The sequence below is a fragment of the Falco biarmicus genome, chromosome 6, assembly GCF_023638135.1.
Source record: "Falco biarmicus isolate bFalBia1 chromosome 6, bFalBia1.pri, whole genome shotgun sequence".
NCBI classification, from domain to species: domain Eukaryota; kingdom Metazoa; phylum Chordata; class Aves; order Falconiformes; family Falconidae; genus Falco; species Falco biarmicus.
The window spans coordinates 43,749,943-43,770,145 of NC_079293.1; the positions used below are offsets into that span (position 1 = coordinate 43,749,943).

General features: G+C 35.0%; 1 protein-coding gene across 1 annotated transcript in view; it reads left to right on the top strand.

Moving 5' to 3' along the window:
• ADGB (androglobin) overlaps nucleotides 1-20,203 on the top strand; it is a 123,258-nt gene that overhangs the window by 58,737 nt on the left and 44,318 nt on the right. Inside the window, exons 14-19 of the mRNA XM_056344385.1 lie at nucleotides 5,932-5,977; nucleotides 12,264-12,432; nucleotides 14,340-14,403; nucleotides 16,074-16,176; nucleotides 17,099-17,240; nucleotides 19,355-19,469. Coding sequence (XP_056200360.1) covers nucleotides 5,932-5,977; nucleotides 12,264-12,432; nucleotides 14,340-14,403; nucleotides 16,074-16,176; nucleotides 17,099-17,240; nucleotides 19,355-19,469 — 639 coding nt within the window. The remainder of the gene's footprint in view (nucleotides 1-5,931; nucleotides 5,978-12,263; nucleotides 12,433-14,339; nucleotides 14,404-16,073; nucleotides 16,177-17,098; nucleotides 17,241-19,354; nucleotides 19,470-20,203) is intronic.

Here is a 20,203-nt window from a genome sequence, read left to right on the forward strand (position 1 = left end):
AAGGGCAAGTAAGAAAATACAAGACAGGCATTGATAAAACTGGAATGGTTGGAAGAAGATATGTATGTGTCTTAGTCTGAGGGTGATCTGATTCAGCTGTGAAACGTAAGAAGTCATGAGCAGCTGACTGACTTATACTTGAACTTTTGCCTCAATTTAAAACTCAGCTGAAAATGCTATATTTATTAATAGCTGCAGTATGTGACTAGGACTGCATTTCTGTGCGTTGTAAAAGAAAATAATGTTTCTAACTTGTAGATCTATCTTAGTTTCACATATTACATCAACAAAATTACATAGATACCTCTGGGAGATTCATTATGGCGGAGCTTTCTTTCCATAGGTTTAAAACTTGAAATAAAAATATACATTTATACTTTTTTTAAAAATTGATTAATGATTTAAAAAGCAAACACTGAAAGAGAAACTTTGGTAAACTCACTAGATTACTGGTAATTTGTAGAATTTTGTGTTGTAGTATCCTGAGTGTGAATAACTTTGGCTCCATTTTAAACTGTGCAGTTGCTATTCGGGAGACCTCTGCTTTGAAAACTTTGATATAGATTTGGTAGATCTTTGGGATGCAGTAGTTTTATGCTTTGAGCTGACTGAAATTCAGTCAGTTGCTATGCCAGACACTCAGCAAGTTAAAATTGGCATATTTCAATTCACTGCAATGTAAACTGTATGAAGTTACATCACTGAATATCTGCTTCACTGTTCCTAAGGTCTGTTGTCACAGAAACAGAGACCAGTGATAAATGAAAGATAAAATTTTAGGAGCCAGATAAACCTTCTTTGAAGAATATCAAGTTGGAAGACATGGCATTATCCCTCGTGTTCCCAAAGTACTCCTCCCAAAGAACAAAAAAATGCTTTATTATTGATTTTTTTCAAACTTTTTTTGCCTTGAATTTCCCATCCCCTCTGATTTTACAGTTCTGAAAGCTTTGTAGATTTGCATTAGGAAAAAAAATCTTTAAAAATATCTCTTTTTGGTAGTTAAATTGACCTTGAATCACACTATTATTAAGGAAATAAGTTTTGTGTTTTTTTTAAAAACCTCCATAAAATAGGGCCCAGTTCTTTAATGAAAAGGCTTGCTTTTATTTTTCTTCACTAGGAAGGTAAGTAAATTATACATGTAAGATGTGCTGAAACGCATGTGAAAGTAGGATTTTGGCTTTTTCCAGTTGGTTGGAAAAAATTATAATTATTTGTGGAATAATAGCTTCCTGAAATAGAAAGATTTTAGAATCTGATTTTTTTTCTTTAATTTTTGTTCCTTATCCATTTTTGTGGTCAGGAAAAAAGTGAAAGTGTCGTCATATGTAAATTGCACAGTGTCTTACAGTTTTCTGGAACAGTAATTTTGGCAAACTCACTTGAGAAAAAGATGATCCTGGAATAGTATTTCCTTGTAGCTCTGCCATTAAAAAGCCTACTGGAATACCCTTCCATCATTGTGATGAATTCTTTAACACAAGTAATCTCTAATTCCATTGAGAAGAAAGCTGTTTGCATTCTGTTTGAGGAAATGTTGACTCAGTAACAAAGCAAGAAAAATCTAAGCCAAGTATGTTTACCCTCAGAATTTGCAGCGGCTACTAGGTATTTTAATAACTGACCTGATTGCTATATTCAGAAATCTTAAGCAGAACACTCCGATCTTCCTTTTTGGCTTCTTCAGCGCCAAGCTCCCTGGCAATGCTATTTTCTAGAGCAGAAGGGTTAAAATTGCCACTCTCTCCCACTGATATAAACACAATACACTTGCTTTTCAATGTTTGTGTTTACCTAGTTTTTCTTAGTTCAGTGCCATCCTTTTATATATGCAAGCTCAGTCTTGCCTTCTGCTTTACAACTGTTCCCTGTCTATTTAGTTTACATGCTGTGTTGTGTGCTTTTCTCATGTTCCTTATAAACATTCAGGACTTGTATCATAACAAGTCCTTTTTTTTCCTCATTTTAATCCTTCGGAGGCTGTATTTCATAAGCCCAGTGAATTGGTATTGAGTCAACAGGAGGGCTATGTAGAAAATGAAAAATTCAATTTTCTTCGCAGATTTTAGAGTTTTGAAAATTGCTTCGGTCTGCACAAAATTAAATGTACAAAATACACAAAACCTGTGCAAAATCCTGTTTGTTTTTTCAGGAAAAAAGTATACATGAGATGAGGTACATGAATTAGAAGAGGGACACAAATTCAGACACTTGTGGTATAGAGAATCTTTCCGATGCACCCACAAGTATCTGCTTGCTTATACAGATGGGACAGCTCCCAACATTAGAGACTGAATAAAAGAGAAGCTGAGTTGGTAATCCAATGTTTTTAAGCCATTCCTAAACCTCAGTCTGTGCACAACTTTGCAGCTGTTCTTTTGTACCAGTGCCTTTTTTCAGGAGCCACCTCTCTTACTTTTGCTCACATCACAGCTAAAACAAGAACTGGTATTCCATGTAGTGAAAACACTGACTCAGGAACAGGCAAAAAACATTGTGTCCAAGTGACTGTAGATGCAAAACTCTTTGATGATACGACTCTCAGGTCAACATGAAGCCTAGAAATGTAATACAGGGTTCAATCTTAAGAAGTATTTTGGTCATCTTTGTCATTTTGGAGGTAGATTCAAAATGGATTTTTTTAATCTTAACAGTGGTGTATTTGAAGCTTTATTCCTTTACCTGCCATTATATCCATATACATGTATATCTATTTGGAAGAAGACTGGTGTTTTTTATTAAATAACTGGTGTGAAAAGATTTGCCATGCGTCATTTCTACAATAGAAAAGGATACTGGGCTTATAAAAGTATCAGATTTTTAAAACATTATTTGGTGGATTTGAATAAAATAATGACGTAACTAATGTTAGGAGGCTGAAAAATGAGCAAATCCTCAAAAGTAGCAAGATAGCTATACATTTATGAATTACCATTATTTTTACAATTATGTGTTAATGATTTTAAAGCATAATAGATGATATATTAGATTTTTAAGTTTACCGGCAAATTTTCCTCACATGTTGCATTCAGATTTCTCATTAATTGCAGGAAGAACATTGAGTAACTAAATTCTCTGGAGTCTGTGTGCATCCTTTCATGCTTCACAGCTGGATACAAGTACTATTTATTTACTTATTTATTTATCCATCCACTACTGTGGCAGCAGACCTGACCTTTCAGACAACATGTGTTCATTAAGGTGTTAATGAACGTTAGTTTCTTTTTCTGTGCCAATGTCTGTTGTTGTAGCTGAGACAATAGCATAACAGAATGAAAACTTCCTTGACATTCCCAGTTGTCCCAGAATCAGTGAGGTTTAGGTAGACAGATACATCCCTTACCATTAGAGAAGCAGACAGCTTTTGACTAGGTTATGTTTGTGTTCCAAAAACTGAGTAAATCAGCCTACAGGAGTCTCTACACACATCTCAGACTGGCTGAAGTAACATCACTAAGCATCCAGATTTTCAGGGTATGTTCTTCTTTACTGAAAATTCTGTTGAAGCAGTTTTGGAGGGTTTTCTGTATCCTTCCAGGCCTTCCTGCTGCCAGCTGTTAATACCAACAAAGTAGCCCTATAGTAAGCTGCCCCATGTCCATACTAGAAGCATGGATCATGTGTACTGTTCATGAACAGTAAATCTGGCAGAAAGTGCTAGACTCATGGTACAAACGTTACCATCTCCAAGGCTTGGACAGTCGATCTGATACTTTTTATGCTTTGGACATGTCTAGGATTTCTGAGAAGAAACTCGAGAAATTGTACAGTTGAGATGTGCCTGTTTGGTGAATCCTTTGACTCCTACAAATTTGGCAATATTGGAATCTTGCAGGTTGTAGACTCCCATGAAGAAATATGACCGCTGTATGCATGTGTTCTTCTGAAGTTGATTTAAAGGGGAGAACTGTTTCAGACCCAAATGTTGAGGCATGACTGTCAATGTCATGTGACAAGTGCTGACAGCTTCCTTTAGTTTTGCACAGTTGTATGTACTGAAGTCTGGAAACAGGTACATGGTCAATCAAAAAAATTCTGTTTTGTCCTTTTCAGCTCATTTGCTCTAGAAAAGCAAGAAATCAATCCAAAAAGGGACCTGTAAGACTGAATATATTTCAACTACCAATTTTTTCAGCCACCTGTTAACAATTTCAACAATGTCTGTTTTTCTCTTAATTGCTGTTTGTATTAGATCTGTCCCCAGCTTTGACTCATGAATATTTTTTAATAAAATCCACAATGAACTTGGAATAAAATTTAGGGTTTGTGCTGTGCAGAAATGGGCTTTCAAATTTTCTCAAACAATACTGAGTTAATTTATAATTATTAAACTATTTGGTACTTTGTATTTTGGGACAGAGACTTAAATCTGTAGTTTATTCTCTCAGCTCTTGTGTTTAGTTAGTTCAGAGATCAAATACCTAATATTTTGATAGAGATGAGATTCCTGAGTCTAATCTGGGCCTGTGAATGTGCTGTAAAATATTGCAGAAAGATTTTTACTGCAACCAGGAATTAAAGTAGAACACTATAAGTCTTTAAAGGAAGCATTCGCAGGTCCCTTCATATTGTGTACGCAACATAGTCTGTAATAGGAAGTTTCAGGCACAACCTGGATTTACAGAACAATGACTTTGTGCAAGCTTTAGGTACTGTTCTGACCTACCATCCAGTCTAACTTACTCAGACTAGAAATGATATCTGTCTGCCCCTGAAAAAAATGTTTCTAGATTGTGCTGAGAAAGTATAAATGCAGCTTGAAGTCATTATAGCTGCCACAACTCCTCTTTGAAATGCAGAACAGAGAATCACTGTGTCCCCAGATACTGGCCAGCTCAATGCTATCTGTTTCAGCATTAGTGCCTTTGACACATGTAAAGGTGGGTATACGTGAGGACTTCGGGGGGAAGTGTGACAAAACTTGTTAAAGGGAGACCAGGTGTGAAAAGAAGCTTGAAAATTTGTTTGCAGTAGTCTTTTTATGTTCTAGTATTTTTCCTTGCAAAGGCAAAGCTAGTTCAGTTAACCCATTAATAAAACTACATTCAAATAGGAAATAAGCTGGAAACTGTGGAATCTTTCTTGGGCTTTCCCTCCTTAAAGGGAAAAAAAAAAAAAGTGCAAGCGGGTCTTGTGCAGAGTATGTCATATTGCAGGTAAGAGGGCAGTCAGACGGAAGGATGACTAGGCGTGCATTTTTACCAATATCAAAGATTTTAATCTGTCAGTGAAAAGGATGCTGTCTTTTCAAAGTGAATGAGCGGACTTTCAGAAGGGCTGGCTAACTTAATTTCAACCTTAAATGTAAGTGGATATTGCATTCGTATTAGTTCAGCAGCTCTATCTTGGAAATGGGATTGACCAGGATAAAGTTGTTTGCCAAAAACATTAAAAAAGAGCAGGCTACTTTGTATTTATGCAGCTGATGGAAAACAAAAGATGCTGTAGCAATCAGGCATGCTGTTGCCAGTGTCAGTTGTGTATGCTTCCACAGCTTGTTGGAAAAGGACATATACTTTCCAAGAATGGAAACTTAGAATAGAAAAGAACAGAAATGGTTCTGGAATAGGACTAATTAGTTCTTAGAATAGAACTTGTTTTCTTTTCAAAGAACAGTAATATCAAAGAACATTTTTTTTTTTACTAGCAGAGGACTAGGCATATGGAATAGCTTTTATCATAGACTCCAGATCACATGTACTTCTCTAGAAAAACATTAGCCTGCCTATTGGTGATGTATATGTAGGTATTATGGTGAATTTTATTTTTTCTATTTTTTCTTTTCTAAAAATATATACTACAATGATAACTTACTAGATTGTTTCTCCATCTCGGGAAGGACTGCCCCCAAACAAAGTATTTTCTTTAACAAAATAATGCAAGATTATAATAACATTGACGGGGTTTTGTTGTTTTTTTATCATATAGGAGACCACCCTCTTTTGGCAGCAAAACACACAGAGACTCAGTAAAGGTAAGTGTGTTTGAAGTTTATGTTCAGACTTCTGCCATTCCCATATTGTTTGGCCTCAATGTTAATCCTCATGTACAGATATCAACACTCTTATTTATGGATGTTGGTTTAATGGGAAAAGATTTTGAAGAACTGGTAATACCATATGTAATTACATAGAGTAGAATCTTCAGATTGCTATTTACAAATGCCTAATTTACAAGAATATTTTGAAAATATAACGCTTTTCCTAAGTTATTCACCAGTAAAATACACTGGATGTTGTACAGAGAGCTCTTTTTCTAATCACTATGAATTACACTTTTTTTTTCCTCCCTGAAGTAAAAGGCAAGAAAAAAGGACAACTTCCATTTCAATAAATGTTGATATTTTTTTTTTTATCTGTTCAAGATTAGTATTGGAAGAGTATTCAAACTGAGTCATTTTTTCAAAATGTGTACTGCTTTAAGTGAACGTGTTGAGAGTTTGGTCAGGAGAAGTTACTGAGCCACTTTTAAAAAAGACGTGACCAGATTTGCTTGGTGAACAATGAACCTCTCCTAAAACTGGCTGCGAGGAAACACCTTTCCTTTTACCTTAGTTCTGAAAGTGAATTTTGGAGCAGAATAAAGTGTGAAACGTGAATAGGATTTGTACTTTATTTACACCATGATTCATACATGTGACACATCTTGGGTTTGATTTTCAACCCTTCAGTCCACGTAGAAGCCTGTGCAATGCACCTGTGCTTTTTAAGCATTTCTGAAGATTGATTCTCATGGTGGGGAAAGGCATAAGAGTACTGTTTTAAAAAACATTTTTATTTTAATCTCTAAAATGTCTATGATCCCCTCTTGCAATAATTGAGAAATACAATACATATCTTCTCAGTTAAAGCATGTGCACAACTCCCTGACTTCTACTTAAACTAATGTCTAATTAAACCCAGTAATTTTACACACAAAGTTTAGATATTTTCACAGTTCATAACACTATTTTCATTCTGGAAAAATGTGCACCCTATCAACCATCTCAAGTAACCCTAGTAAATAGGGTAATAAGAGATAAGTTTATAAAGGGAGGGTACACGACCCAACCAAAAACCTGAGTCGTACTAGAATTATAATGAAGAGTGAGAATACATTTATGATTTTAAAATCTCTTGAAGCAAATGAAGATCATACTTCTCCAAAACCTATACTAAGAAATAGTTTTTAAACAATTTTGGTAAAATTTGTTCAGTACAAGCAAAAGATATAATTTTGAGATTATGCTTTTAAGAACTGATACTGATTTAAAGTACTTTAGTGCTTGAATATCTTTTCTTATTAATTTTTAGTAATATCATCCTAGTAAAAAAAGGACCTAACCAAAAGAATCTCACTTTATCAAAATGCTACAAGTTAAAGAGCTGGAAATATATAATTCAGTTATTCTTTCACCTCTCAATGCCAAAACCTAACAGAGATATAATACTTTGCAGTAGACTACTCCTTAAGCCTGCCATGAATGTGTTGGGAACTTGGAGTATTTTTGTAGCTGTCACTATTAATTGTTTCTGAAGCTAGCATATCTCAATAGCCAGATTGCCATCTTTTCTGCTTACTCAAAAGTATGCTCAAGAAATGCCCATTGAAGAAAAGCTTCCATGGTACAACCAAGGAAAAGGACGAAGTGGGTATTTCCATCCTCTGGCCCATAGTACTAATAATTCACATAACTACTGTAACAAAGTCATTTGTACTCAAGTTCTCTTCACAATCTCCAGGCCGTCTCAACCATATGTTGTCATTTCGCTATGCAAAATCCATTTATTCCAAATTTACATAGCAAGTGTTAACAGTCATTAGAGGATTTGAAGACTTTTCTTTAAATAACACAATTCCTTTTAATGTCTTAATTATGAAATAAACCCATCTTCAAAAAATCCTTTTTAAAAGAAAAAAAAATTGGGAGAGGAAGCTTGGCGATATATCTTGGTTTAATGCTTTGCATTGTGCCATGCGCTGTAGATTATGAGGTTTACTTTGTATTACTGTTATTTCAAAACGATTTGTTACAACTCTTTTAACTCCACAAAATGTGAGTGTGAATCATGAACCAAAACTGAGAGAAATAGAGAAATCTTTTAAAAAATCTTTTATTTACGAGAATGAGGGTTTTAATATACTTTTTAACATAGCTAAAATTGCCCAAATTCAAATGAGATTTCAATAACTTTGTTTTAGGGTTTGGTTACAGGTTATTAGACAGTTAAATATATGAATAATGTAATGTCAATGGAAGTTCTTTCTGTTCACTTGAATGGATTTGAAATACATTCCTATTGAGAACAGTGATATTTTACAAGTAAACTCACATATGTATACCAGTCCTTTCTTGGATGTATGATTGCTTTTCAATATTTCAACCTTTTGATTTAGGAATCTGTCCTTCTATGTATGTTTAAACAAAAAAAAGTTTTAAAATAGTCTCATTAAACTACTTAGGCTGCTGAAGTCCAGTGAAATTTTGTGCTATGCCAAAATTCATCAAATGCAGTGCAGTGTTTTTGTCAGTGCATCATTGTCTGTCTGTAGAATGTCCTCAGAGTAGGAAATCATAGCTTTGCAAATTTACCAGCACAAAAAAAAATTGTCCTAAAACATATAATTACACTTCTGTGCTTTGTTGTAAAATGAAAATATGTACATTTACACTTATTCTGTGTTATGATAAAGCAGTTACATTCTCTCTATAAAGTGCTCTTGTATGATTTCAAATTGCTTTTGGTGCAGATACTCAATCTGATGAAAGTTGTTTGTAGTATCACACTATTCCTACCATTATGTTATCTCAAAGAAATCTTGCTGTGCCAGTATTTGTCCAGAGACATGATGAAACTAAAATACAGGCTGAAAATTACAAAGCCAGAAAGTGAAATTTCAAATAAGCATGCTGGAATTAAGTATGACATTGCTGTACAGTGTATGCAGGCTATATTGAAGCAGTACACAGTAAGGGGAAAATTTTTTTTGATCACATACACAATCTTTATATTTTTTCATAAAAGCAGCTAGAATTTGGCATCCTGTTAAAGTGGATGATTTGATTCAAATCTATTTACCATTTTATTCCTTAAGCTGATCGATTGGTTGCCTTCAGGTTTGCAGCATTGTGTAGTGCTTTTTTCATAATGAAAATGCAATTCAGTTTAAGGCAGAGCATGTATTATACTTCTGTTTCTTTGTGTGATTTTTTTACATCAAAAAATACCCACACGCACACCCTACACCCATGGGGAAAAGAAAAACAACCCAACCCAAAGCAAAAACCCTAGAATACTCTTGAGATGTTATACTTGAATAAAATTATTTTGCCTCTCGTCCACCCATCTGCCTGTATTTGAGATTTGGTTTAGGCGTTGTACTAAATAATCTGTAGTTGGTTAGATCACTTCTTAAATTTTCTTTAAAACATTTGCTAATCTTCAAACTCAGGTAGAAAACCTTCATTCAAAGACACCTTAAGTACAGTTTTGTGGATTGAAGATTTTGTATGCCATTATCTCTGTTAGGATATGTTATAGTCTGTTATGGCAATTACCTACAACTTCCATATTCAGTGTGTTAAATTCTTGCAATTTCTGCTGCAAAAAGGAAATTTCTGGTTTTGTACTTCTACTCCAGTAAGCCAGCCTGTCTATCCCTTCTTACTGAAAATGGAAACAGGGGACTTTTTTCAACTTTGAACCATTTTAAACATTTTCTTTGCAAGGTAGTAGTTTCTGGTTCTTTTTCATTTACTTGGCTAGCAAATGTTTTAATTTGCCTGTTACTGTGTTCTAAAGAGCTAGTTCATGACTATAAGGAGAGAGATACAAAGCATCCATATACTGAATAAATGTTAGCGTCCAAAACTGTAGTCAGTTTGATGAGGGGCTTGATTTCCATTTAAGCATCTCAGTGAAGAGCCAGTGCTTAAAAAGTAATGAGCACTTACCAAAAGCAATGACAGTCTTTGATGTTAAACTGTCATCTTTGTGTCTTCTTAGTTTAAGAACATTACTCTTTCTAATAATTTGGGGAGTTCCATGCAGTACAGTATTTTCTTACCATATAAGTAGAGATTTTTGTGATACATTCTGCTAATCTGTGTTCATTTGCTACTTTTTTCCCTTTTTTGATTAAATATTCTAGTTTGTATGCTGCTGTGCTCTAAGTTAGTGAACTGGTTTTATTTGTCTTCTGGTTTTTGTTGGTTTTTTGGGTTTTTTTGGGTTTTTTTTCTTTGTTGTGGGGTTTTTTTTTCAGTGGATGTTTTGTTATTCTGTATTTGAGTGTTTTCCCTTATTCATCAAGTTACTTTTTTTCTCTTGGGCTTGATTGTAACATTAATATTTTTTACTTGAGTTCTAAGTAGCATAAAATTCTGGAATTCAAATATGCTGGTCCCTTTTTCTGAAGCTCTCTGTTCTGTTTATAATAAGCTCACATTATGTCCCTATGTATTTGATTCGTATTTACATTTGCTCAAGTAATTAATTATATGATACTTACAGGCAATTTTTTCTGCAATTATCTTCTATATGTCAGTTTTAAAGTACTATTTTATACTGAACATCTCTTAAGATTTGCTTCAAATTTCTTTGTTGTTTTATTCCATAAGTTGTATCTTCGTTGTATCACCCAGTTCTTGCAGTTTCTCATAGCTGGAAGCGGCACTTCTTGCCTACAAGGTAAACAATAATTAGTTTGATTTGCTTTTTTCATATCATTCTATCAGGAAGCTCTGAACAGCACTGTCTTTGGACTACATATATCAAAAAGGATAAAATAAGCTTTTTGATGACATTCTTACAAGATTCTCATTACTTCTTCAAAGAGGAGTGAGGAAACTTCAGAAGTTTTGTTGACACTGGTTTTGCTTTCCTTTAGCTGCACTGGAAGAGCCGTCTTCCCTCTGACCCCAGTCTGCATAAAAATCAACAGAAAGATTTATGTATTGACTTCTAAATAGGGTGGAGCACATCTGTTTGAAGGCTGCAGAGATCTACTGACCCTGTTAACCCTGCAGGTCTATCGATAGTGCTGTAGTACTGTTCAGAATGAACGAAAGGGCAGCACTGAGCCACAGAAGGATTACATTGGGCATAGTTCTGCTCTGGTGACCCCTTCATCATCCTCTCTGTGATATGCACATTTGTAAGCTAAGCACTGCAGTTATTTCACTGAAGGCCTAAAACCCACGTTAACTTAAATGTAAGAAAAAATCCTAGATTACATAGCTCCAAGGTAGTTTTTCTGTAGAGTGAGGAGAAAAAGGTCTTTGGTGCATTTCCTGACATCACATTTCTTTCAATTCTTGAAAAATAATTGCAAACTCTTAGAGCCACCTTGTAAACTCATTAGTTATCCATGAAATACCTATGTGTCTTGCTGATCTTGAAATATTACAAAGCACATTTAAAAAAACAGATAAATTATGTTTAATTAGCTTTCACATTTTTTATATGTTACCTGTTTGGATTTTAAATCATCTTTTTCCTCGGCAAACATTCTGAACTAATGGCTGTTCATGTCTGATCTGTTGTCAGCTCTTCTGAGATATTCTGAAAACTTCTTCTTGGGCCAGATTAAACATTATCAACAACTATTTATATGAATATCACAGGGTAAAGTCAGAGAAAGTGACATTACAACACAACTTAAAAAGTTATTAAATGATTGCAGAATGTGTCTTCATGACATTTCTGTGTTTATATTTTGGTATGAGTCTGAGAGTATTTCAAATCTGTTTGTGTTTAGAAGTAGTTGGATTGATTTGTGTGAGTAGCATCACAGGGGACAGTATCTAAGTACCAGAGGCAAGGATAGGTACTTTTCCTATCTGTGTCCTCCACAATTCTGTGTATTTTTTATTTTCTGTGGGTTGTAAACATTTTATGATACTGCTCCATCGGCTTTTCACTGAATAGGAGCTTTGACAAGGGGTTGTATCTTTCTATATATAGATGACTTCAGGTTTGCAGAATTTGTATATGTGTAGCTAACGTGTTCATATTAATGGTTCTAGTGCACAGTTTAACATTTGATAGTATGTTGAGGCGGAATACTGAAGCAGTTGCAGATGTAAGCAACAAATATCTATACAGAGTTGTTTCAGTCACCTTTTGAGCTTTTTTGGTTAGTGGGTTTTCATTTTTAAACACTGAGATGTATGGAAGATATCCTGGTAATTTTAGGATATTTTTTCCGTAGAACACTGATACTACTTTAATGTTCATATTTTCACTGTATTGGCTTTGTGTGTCTTCTTATCTCTGCAGATGAATTAGATGAGAATATCAGTTTTGATGCAAAGCCAATGTCAGAAACAGCTGATACTGGTATGAACCACCAGACAGGGGATATATCAAAGGAAGAAATCGAGTCGGAAAGGACTTCAGTTTCCAGGGAAACCTGGATTAGCTTTGATGACTTCTGTGTTTGTTTCCAGTAAGGAACAGAGTTTTTCAGGTTTATTCTGTAAAGTACACAGTATAACTATGGTAAAATGTGAAACGTGACTATATAACAACTTTACCTTCTCAACAGATCTTTGCATAACTATTCTGTATTTCAGGGTAGTCCCAAGGCTGCGCTTCAGACCAGACTTACTGTCCCTGTTGACAGTCAGTCTGTAGGTGCAGCCCCATGGTATGGCTTGCATATGTCAACCAGAGTACAGCAGAGAACACAACTTCCAGCTTCGTGACGCATATATCAGACTATAATGTGGGTGGGAGATGGTAGGTTGTGGACTGCAGCCATTAGGGAGCTGACATACCTGACCCGTCAGCCACCGGCCAGACACCGCCTGCGTGTGCATCATGCAATTCGAAGGCAGAAAATGTTGATATCTTCTTTAGGCATCAGCATAGCTCATCTTGGTCAATAGCTGCTTTCTTTTGCTTCCTTTTCAATGTAATTCCAAGGCATTTATATCTCTGCAAACATGTAATAGCTACTGTAATTGTAGCATACTATCTTTAATTTCTGTCTTTAAGATTTAAGAAGCCTGGTACAATACAGATCCTATATAGAATCTGACATTGTTGAGAGGAGTAATTTTATGAGAGAAAATCTACCCAGGTTTGTTTTTTTCTTTTCATTTGGATTTGTAACTGAGATGTCTTTGTGAAGCTTTTCTTTTCATAAATGTTTTCTTGAGCATGTATTAAACTCTGCTCCCTCTCTGAGAGAGCATGCATAACTTTTATTCTAGCAGCATTACAGGAACTTTAGGAACAAAAGATCATAGATCACTTTAGAGCTGGCTTGTTTGCCTGAGTATTTTTAGGGAGCCTCAGGTCCAGGAAGGTAGGTCCTTCAGAAAAAAACATCACAAGCAAAGACATTTCCTTTCTAGCTCACAGTGTCATGGAGAGAGAATATGAAATATGAACTTTTAAACTCATGAGCCAAACATTAAATTACTATTGAACTTTTGTAGACCACTGTAATATAAAGGTATAGAACATATGTCAGTTTCTTATTTCTGTCCCTAAATGAGTGAGAGTGTGCTTATTTTCACAGTGAGCTGATAGAGTAGCTGTTAACAAAGCATCTTGATTTACCTTAGAAGAATTTATCACTCAGAAGAAATCAGGCACCTAAGATTTTCATTTTACCAGTCAGTCCTGTTGAAAGTATTTCCACGTCTGACACACCTACATCTCAGAGACAGTGACAAGAAGAAGAATGTTCAGAGTTATCAACTTTGAGAAATGAGCAAAATTGTAGTCATTGTAGGAATTAATATGTCAGCAATGGATCAGGATCCCTCTGAAGTTTCTGAGTAATCAAAACATTTATTTTACATAAAACATTGAAGTTTGCATCTGATTCCATCCTCAAGTAAAGCTGAAGACGTTTATGTTGCTCTTGGTTATTTCAAGGTCAGAAAAAATAATTGTCAGGATCTAAGTAGCTTTCTGAAGGTGTGAAAACACCACAGGATTGAAAAAGAATATTAATAAACTATACAAAATAAGTATAAACCTATTATAAATCTATAAACTTTATAGAAAACTTTATTACAGTAATTTTCAGGCAGGCATGGAAGCTTCAGAGTAATGTTAGGTTATTACCATTTATAGAGTCAAACTGGACAAATTAGTGGCCTGACCTCCAATGGAAAACTGAAGTGCAGCAGAGATAGAAATTGTCATGCTCTTTCTCTGGAAATGAATGTATTTACCCTTTATGAAACTAAAAATGTTGAACCATTTCTGAGAAATAGCTGGGAGTCTGATTTATGAAACTAAAATTAGTATCTTATGCTATGAAATAGACATTAACCTGAAATATGTAATTTATACTATGATTTTTCTACATGTAGTATTATTTTATTTTCTCCCTAGGAACCTGTATGTTTTCCACAAGCCATATACATATGCTTATAACTATCAGAAGACAGATTTTAAGGTATATGACTGTATTGAGTTTTATGTACTTTTTTTAACTTTGTCAAAGGTTTACATACTTAGGTAATACATATATCCTAAATGATGTTGTTCAGATCACAAAAAGCTGCTGTTACTGAAAAAATAATAATACATTAACATTACTGTAGTCAATACAAAGATAAGGCTTGCTAGCAAATATCTCAAAGTATTTCACTATCTTTAAGACAAAAAAAAAAAAAAATGTTGTGCTGTTGCACAATAGTAAAAGAATTAAATACGTAGATCATGAAAATTGGTAGTGAAAGTATAATTTACAGTGAATCAGATTGCCATCCTCTCTTTATCTTGATTTAAATCTACCTTGCAATAGTCTAGAGACTACATTAAATTTAATCATGATTCAGCTGTAGAATCTGCCCTTCAATTCTCCTTCATCTTTGCCTGTCACCTAAAACCCAAATCGGCACTCTGTATAGCATAGCCCTCCATTTTCTCTTTACAGGCTGTCCTTTAGCAGTTTACAAGATTGTGCTGCAGGGATTAGAAATACCCCTTAGTTACACTAAAATTACAGTATTTCTTTAAAACTGCCATTAGTTCATGTTATCAGAAGGTTATTCAACATGCTTGAATATTCTGTTCCAGCTCTAGTTTTATACTGCAAATGAAGTGTAATTGTAGAGGACTGAAACGTGAACTCCAGGCGTGAACATTATGTAAAATCCTGCACTGAGAAGGTTAACTACATGGATTATGCTTCATAATTGTAGTATATCTGCAATTTCACACCTCTCTATTTGTAATCACATCACAAAAAAAATTTTCCTGATCACTGCATGATATACTTTCACAAGCCATAATTAGCATCAAGATTATGTCAGCCTGTGTGCTATTGTGCCAAATAACTAACCCTTTGCTGTAAAACCATTCTATTTTTTTACATGGATCTATATGAGGTGTTTACAGTATTAGGTAAATTCAGTATCAGACTTAAAACCAACACTTTTATATTATGCTATGAAGGTAATAGTAATGGTATTCCAGGATCAAATACAAAAAGTATATTGATATAACTCTGGAGAGTGTAGGAAGACATGTATTAAAACAGTTCTGAAGCAAAGAAGCTCATTCACCTTCAGATTTTGAAGAATTTCTAGGAACTTTGGAGTCATTCTGTAGGTTCTGATATTGGCATAGGAATTATGTATTGAAGCTGAGAGTGAAAATTGCTGCCTCTATGGGGTTTTTTTCCTACAAAAACGTATGAAGTGGTATCAGTCGTGTGTTACAAATTGAGTGCTTTTTTTCCCCAAGCTTACTGTAATTAATTAGAATCAGAAAGCTGCAGCACAAAACAAAATTTTTTGGCCTTCCATTAAGATATTTGGCAAGTAAAACTACTACATTGAGGTGCATGTGGAGAATATCATACAAAAGTAGATATATTCTCATTCAGGAAACTCTTCTGTTTCCTTTTATCTCTTAACTGAACATCATGGTTTATACATGCGGCATGAGGCTCTGGGTTTAAATGACATGTCTGAATTTGGAAGTAGTGACAGTTAATTACTTCCTGTACCATAGTAAGGGTCACAGTATCTGAAATCTTAGCCATACTTTGTATAAGCCCGGGTGGACAGCATATTCAACGAAACAGAAAGATGATCAAATGCCCATTTTTCTATGCAGTCTACCGATGACCAAGTCTTCTATTATTTACTTGTGGACAGTCTGATGCCCGTTGAAATCCTGGTTAGCTTTTCTGCATTAGTACGCTGGGATGATACTGGAGGTAAGGCCAACGCAGAAAAGTGCATGTTAACGTTGTGTTATCCCGTTCTTGAATATGTCTGTGCTGCTGTGTTTGTCTGTGGTGTATTTTGGCACAGTTTGAGAGTTTAGCATTAGATAGCCAAATTGATTCTAGGAAACGCACTAATATTCGAGCAACACTTTCTTCTTATTTCATAATGATGGTCAATATTTTCTCAGAAGAATCCCTCCCTTTACTGTTTGTTATGATTTGCTGCAAGCTTTTAATCTGTGTGTTGTATGGATTTCCTTGTTTCTTAAGGTTTTTTTTTCTACCAATTCTATTCTTGCAAGCTATTTCATACCTTAGCTGATCAAAATACAGTAAAATTAGCAATATGACCAAAGTTTATTTTTGAAGTGATTTTTAAACTGGTGCACAGTAAGATCTTAAGTATAATTACAGCTGACTTAAGTCAAGATCCAACAGCTTGGATGGCTTAAATAGAAGTCACTTGTATTTTATCAAAACCATAGAATGGCATTCAAAAAAGAAATGCATGTTATGACAGTTGGCTTAAATTAATCCCAAACTGACCATCCTGTTAAAATATTCAAACTATAATATAAATATAAGCTTTGCATGGCTGTTTGCTTCCTTTGCATGTGGACAGAGTGGATTTTTATGAAGTTTTAGAGCAGCCTTAAGTGACTTGAAAGATGTCTGATCTACACATAATCCTAACACATTCTTTTCTAGTAAATAGTACAAATAAGCCATATTCTGTACCACCTATGCATTTTAGATGACTGGCTCCATTCTCTGAGTTATCAAAGCCTAAATGAGGACTTCAATGACTGAAGTAGCTACAGATTCTGCATAAGTGTAGTTGTCTTAATTTTTCCATTATTCCCCCTCACGATCATGTGGTTTGTTGGATTTTTTTTTTTTCTTAATCTAGGTACTGAACAACAATGTTCTAGTGTTTCAAAGGGTATGCTGATGGTTGAACATTTCTCTTGGAAATGTGCGGCTCCTGGGGAACTTGTGTTAAAGATGCATACGTCTGCAACCAAAGCTACTGTGTTAAATCTTCCTGTTGGGTATGTATGAAGCTTCATTTCTGTCCTAAAACTTTTAAGGCTTGAGATGATCTTTTACTTTACACAGTAACTAAGAGTTTATTTCCTAAAACCTAAGTTTTTGGACTGCCAAACTGGTTGATAGCTAGGATTTGGTAAGACTGCAAAATTGCTATGAATTTAAAATAATTACAAAAATCTCTATAAAGATTTGTAATTCTTAACTCTTATTTAAGAGCATTTAGCAAGAAAAATCACACTAACTTGCTAAAAAATAATCTAGAATATGAACTCCTACCTAAGTGTTTCTAACTAGAATGATTTTGAGATGTTCCCTGGCATACCAACAAAAGTTAAAGAACTAGGATTTTTAGTGGAACTGTGAAAGCATGACGGGAGGTTTCATAGCTTTTCTTGAAACAGAATTTATGAAACATGACAGGAGAAATTCTAAGGCTATCCATGAAGCCTTGCATATCTTACTCGATGTTCACATGGTGCTTAATATGATTTATTTCTCTTTGCATGTAACTCTAGGTATTCAGTGTAGAGCATTGACTGTTTAAATAAACAGGTGAAAGGCAAGAGCCTTTGGTATTTGTTAAGTTTCTGAAAACATTTCCAGTGAAACAAGGAAGATGACATCTTCGTGTCTTGCCTTAAGCATAAAGTTGCTGACTAATTCATGGAGGCTGCCTACTTTTCCAAAAATAGAGAATCACCAGTTTAATCTCAAAGACATGAGACAAAATGTATATTTTAGAAATCAAGTAAGGTTTCAAATAAATAGGCGTAGAAGGAGAATACCACAATACTAGCATGTTGATATTAAATCAAAGCTCTTTAATAGTACTCCCTATTTGTTTTGATTAAGACTAAAATTGGAAAAGTTATTACTGTGTTTATAGCTTAGTTCTGCCACCACATGTATTTTCTTAGTGTAGTTTCCAGAAGCTGCATACCTCTGTCCTATAGGGAAGCCAAAAATGTGTACCTTTTTGCAACTGCAGATTTCAAAGCTACCACAGATACAGGCAGCTCAAACTGATAAGCTTCTCCCCTTTGATTTGCTCTACTCCAGACAGATCCAGCAGGTGTTCAGGAAGATTTAATTTACAGCTGGTGTGGGAGACAAATGAGCTTGTTGACAGCTTCCTTATTTCATTCCAAATAAGAAATGTCTTGTTAAGCCTGGAAGGTAGTTTCTTCCCTCTCTGTTGGTGGCCAGGGGACATTTCAAATTTCACTCGCAAGAAGGTGCAACTAAAATAGTGTGAGTGTGCGTCGAGGGGTAACTCCTCTTTCCTACTCTTACTGCTGGATGTCTGGTTAACACTTTGAAGCTGAGGCCTGGATGAACTTGCCCAGCTAAATGCCATTCTGACAATGGTACAAGACCATGAAGCTTCACCATGTGGTGTCAGCAAGCTCCTTAATATTTCAGTGGGATTTCAGGACATTGTTGACTGGAGAGAAGAGCCTGAATCCCCTGTGTTGTATAACTATAGTTAAGAATGGTTTATTTTAAGATTGGAATCCATTATAGGATAGCATCAGGCAGACAAGAATGAGCTGAGTGTATCCCAACAAGACATACTGAATTTCTGTTGTTTTACACCTTAGGAGGCTATGGTTGAGTGGTTTGGTTCACAGTTGCTCCATAAAATGCTCACTCTTAAAGTTCATCTAGCCTGACATGGCTATGCATTAATTTTTCCTGGTTTTGCAATGCAAACATGGAAATTATGGTCTAAGTAATATATGTCCAGCACTTGATTTCTTTTCTAAGCTTTCAAGAGCAGATATATTTTTGACTGTAGCTAACCATATTCCTGACTAAAAAACTTCAGTTGTGTATCCATCTGAAATAGTGAACCTACCTATTTTGCTAAAGAAAATCAAAATAAAGCCTAAACAAATAAAATAAAAATAGTCACTTATCTGATTCCACCTACTGCCTATGTTTGGAGGCTTTTTAGAAGAAAGAGTTAGAAATACAGAATTTGAAAAGCCAAGGCATCTAGGAAAGGATTTCATTTTTACCAGTTGTATGAAAGGGAAAGTTTAAGAATTGCTGTGATTTTTTTTTTTTAAAAAAAGATGCTTTTTAGATATTTTTTTTTCCTTCACTGCAGGCGACACATCCTGCTCTTCACAGTAAGTTCTCCCATAGGACACCATATTCATCTCTGTAGCATGGTGCCATGTGTCTTTGGAGAAGAGGATACTGTTTTGCCAGCTCTTGAAAAGGTATGCATAACTAGAACTAGTCAGGCATTGTGATGATGGTGTTTCTGACCATTATTAAAGTGAAGTACTGTTGGATCTTCATTTAGAGTTATTACGTTTAATGGTATAATATTCATTTCTATATGAAATGAATGAATGCGTAAAAGAAATGTGTTTTACAGCACAGAGGGCACTGAGATGGGTATTGCTACAGTTGTCTAAAACATATGTAAGTAAACATTGCGTAGTATTGCGGTTTACATAGGACAGCAGCATGAAATAGAATGTTAAAAATACTTTTGTTGAAATACATGTCAGAGGTAGTGTATAAACTCTTTTTGAAACATGTGATAAAGTACATGTACAGGTATTAACTAATATTCCAAAATACCTACCTAGTAAAATAAACTGTCACAGTAAAGTTTGTTTTCTCCCATGTGATCACATATTACTCACTGGGTCCCAGAGCAGCTTTTATATCTAAAGTGAATAGTTGATTCAAACAACTCTTCATAGCTGAGATAAAGAGACCCAGGGGAGTAATTACTACAGGTTTTGTTCTTTGTTGCCTACAATCGAGGCAGACATCACTGTCATCTGTATTTTCAAGATTTGGCAAGCAGGAGGCCTGAATATTTGTCACAGGCGCTGAGGGGAGGGGGAGTATAGCCTCTAGGGCACAGTTGTGCAAAAATATTTTGAAATCTGAGGGTAACAGCAAATTTATGTAGCGGTGTAGATCCAGTGTCCTAATC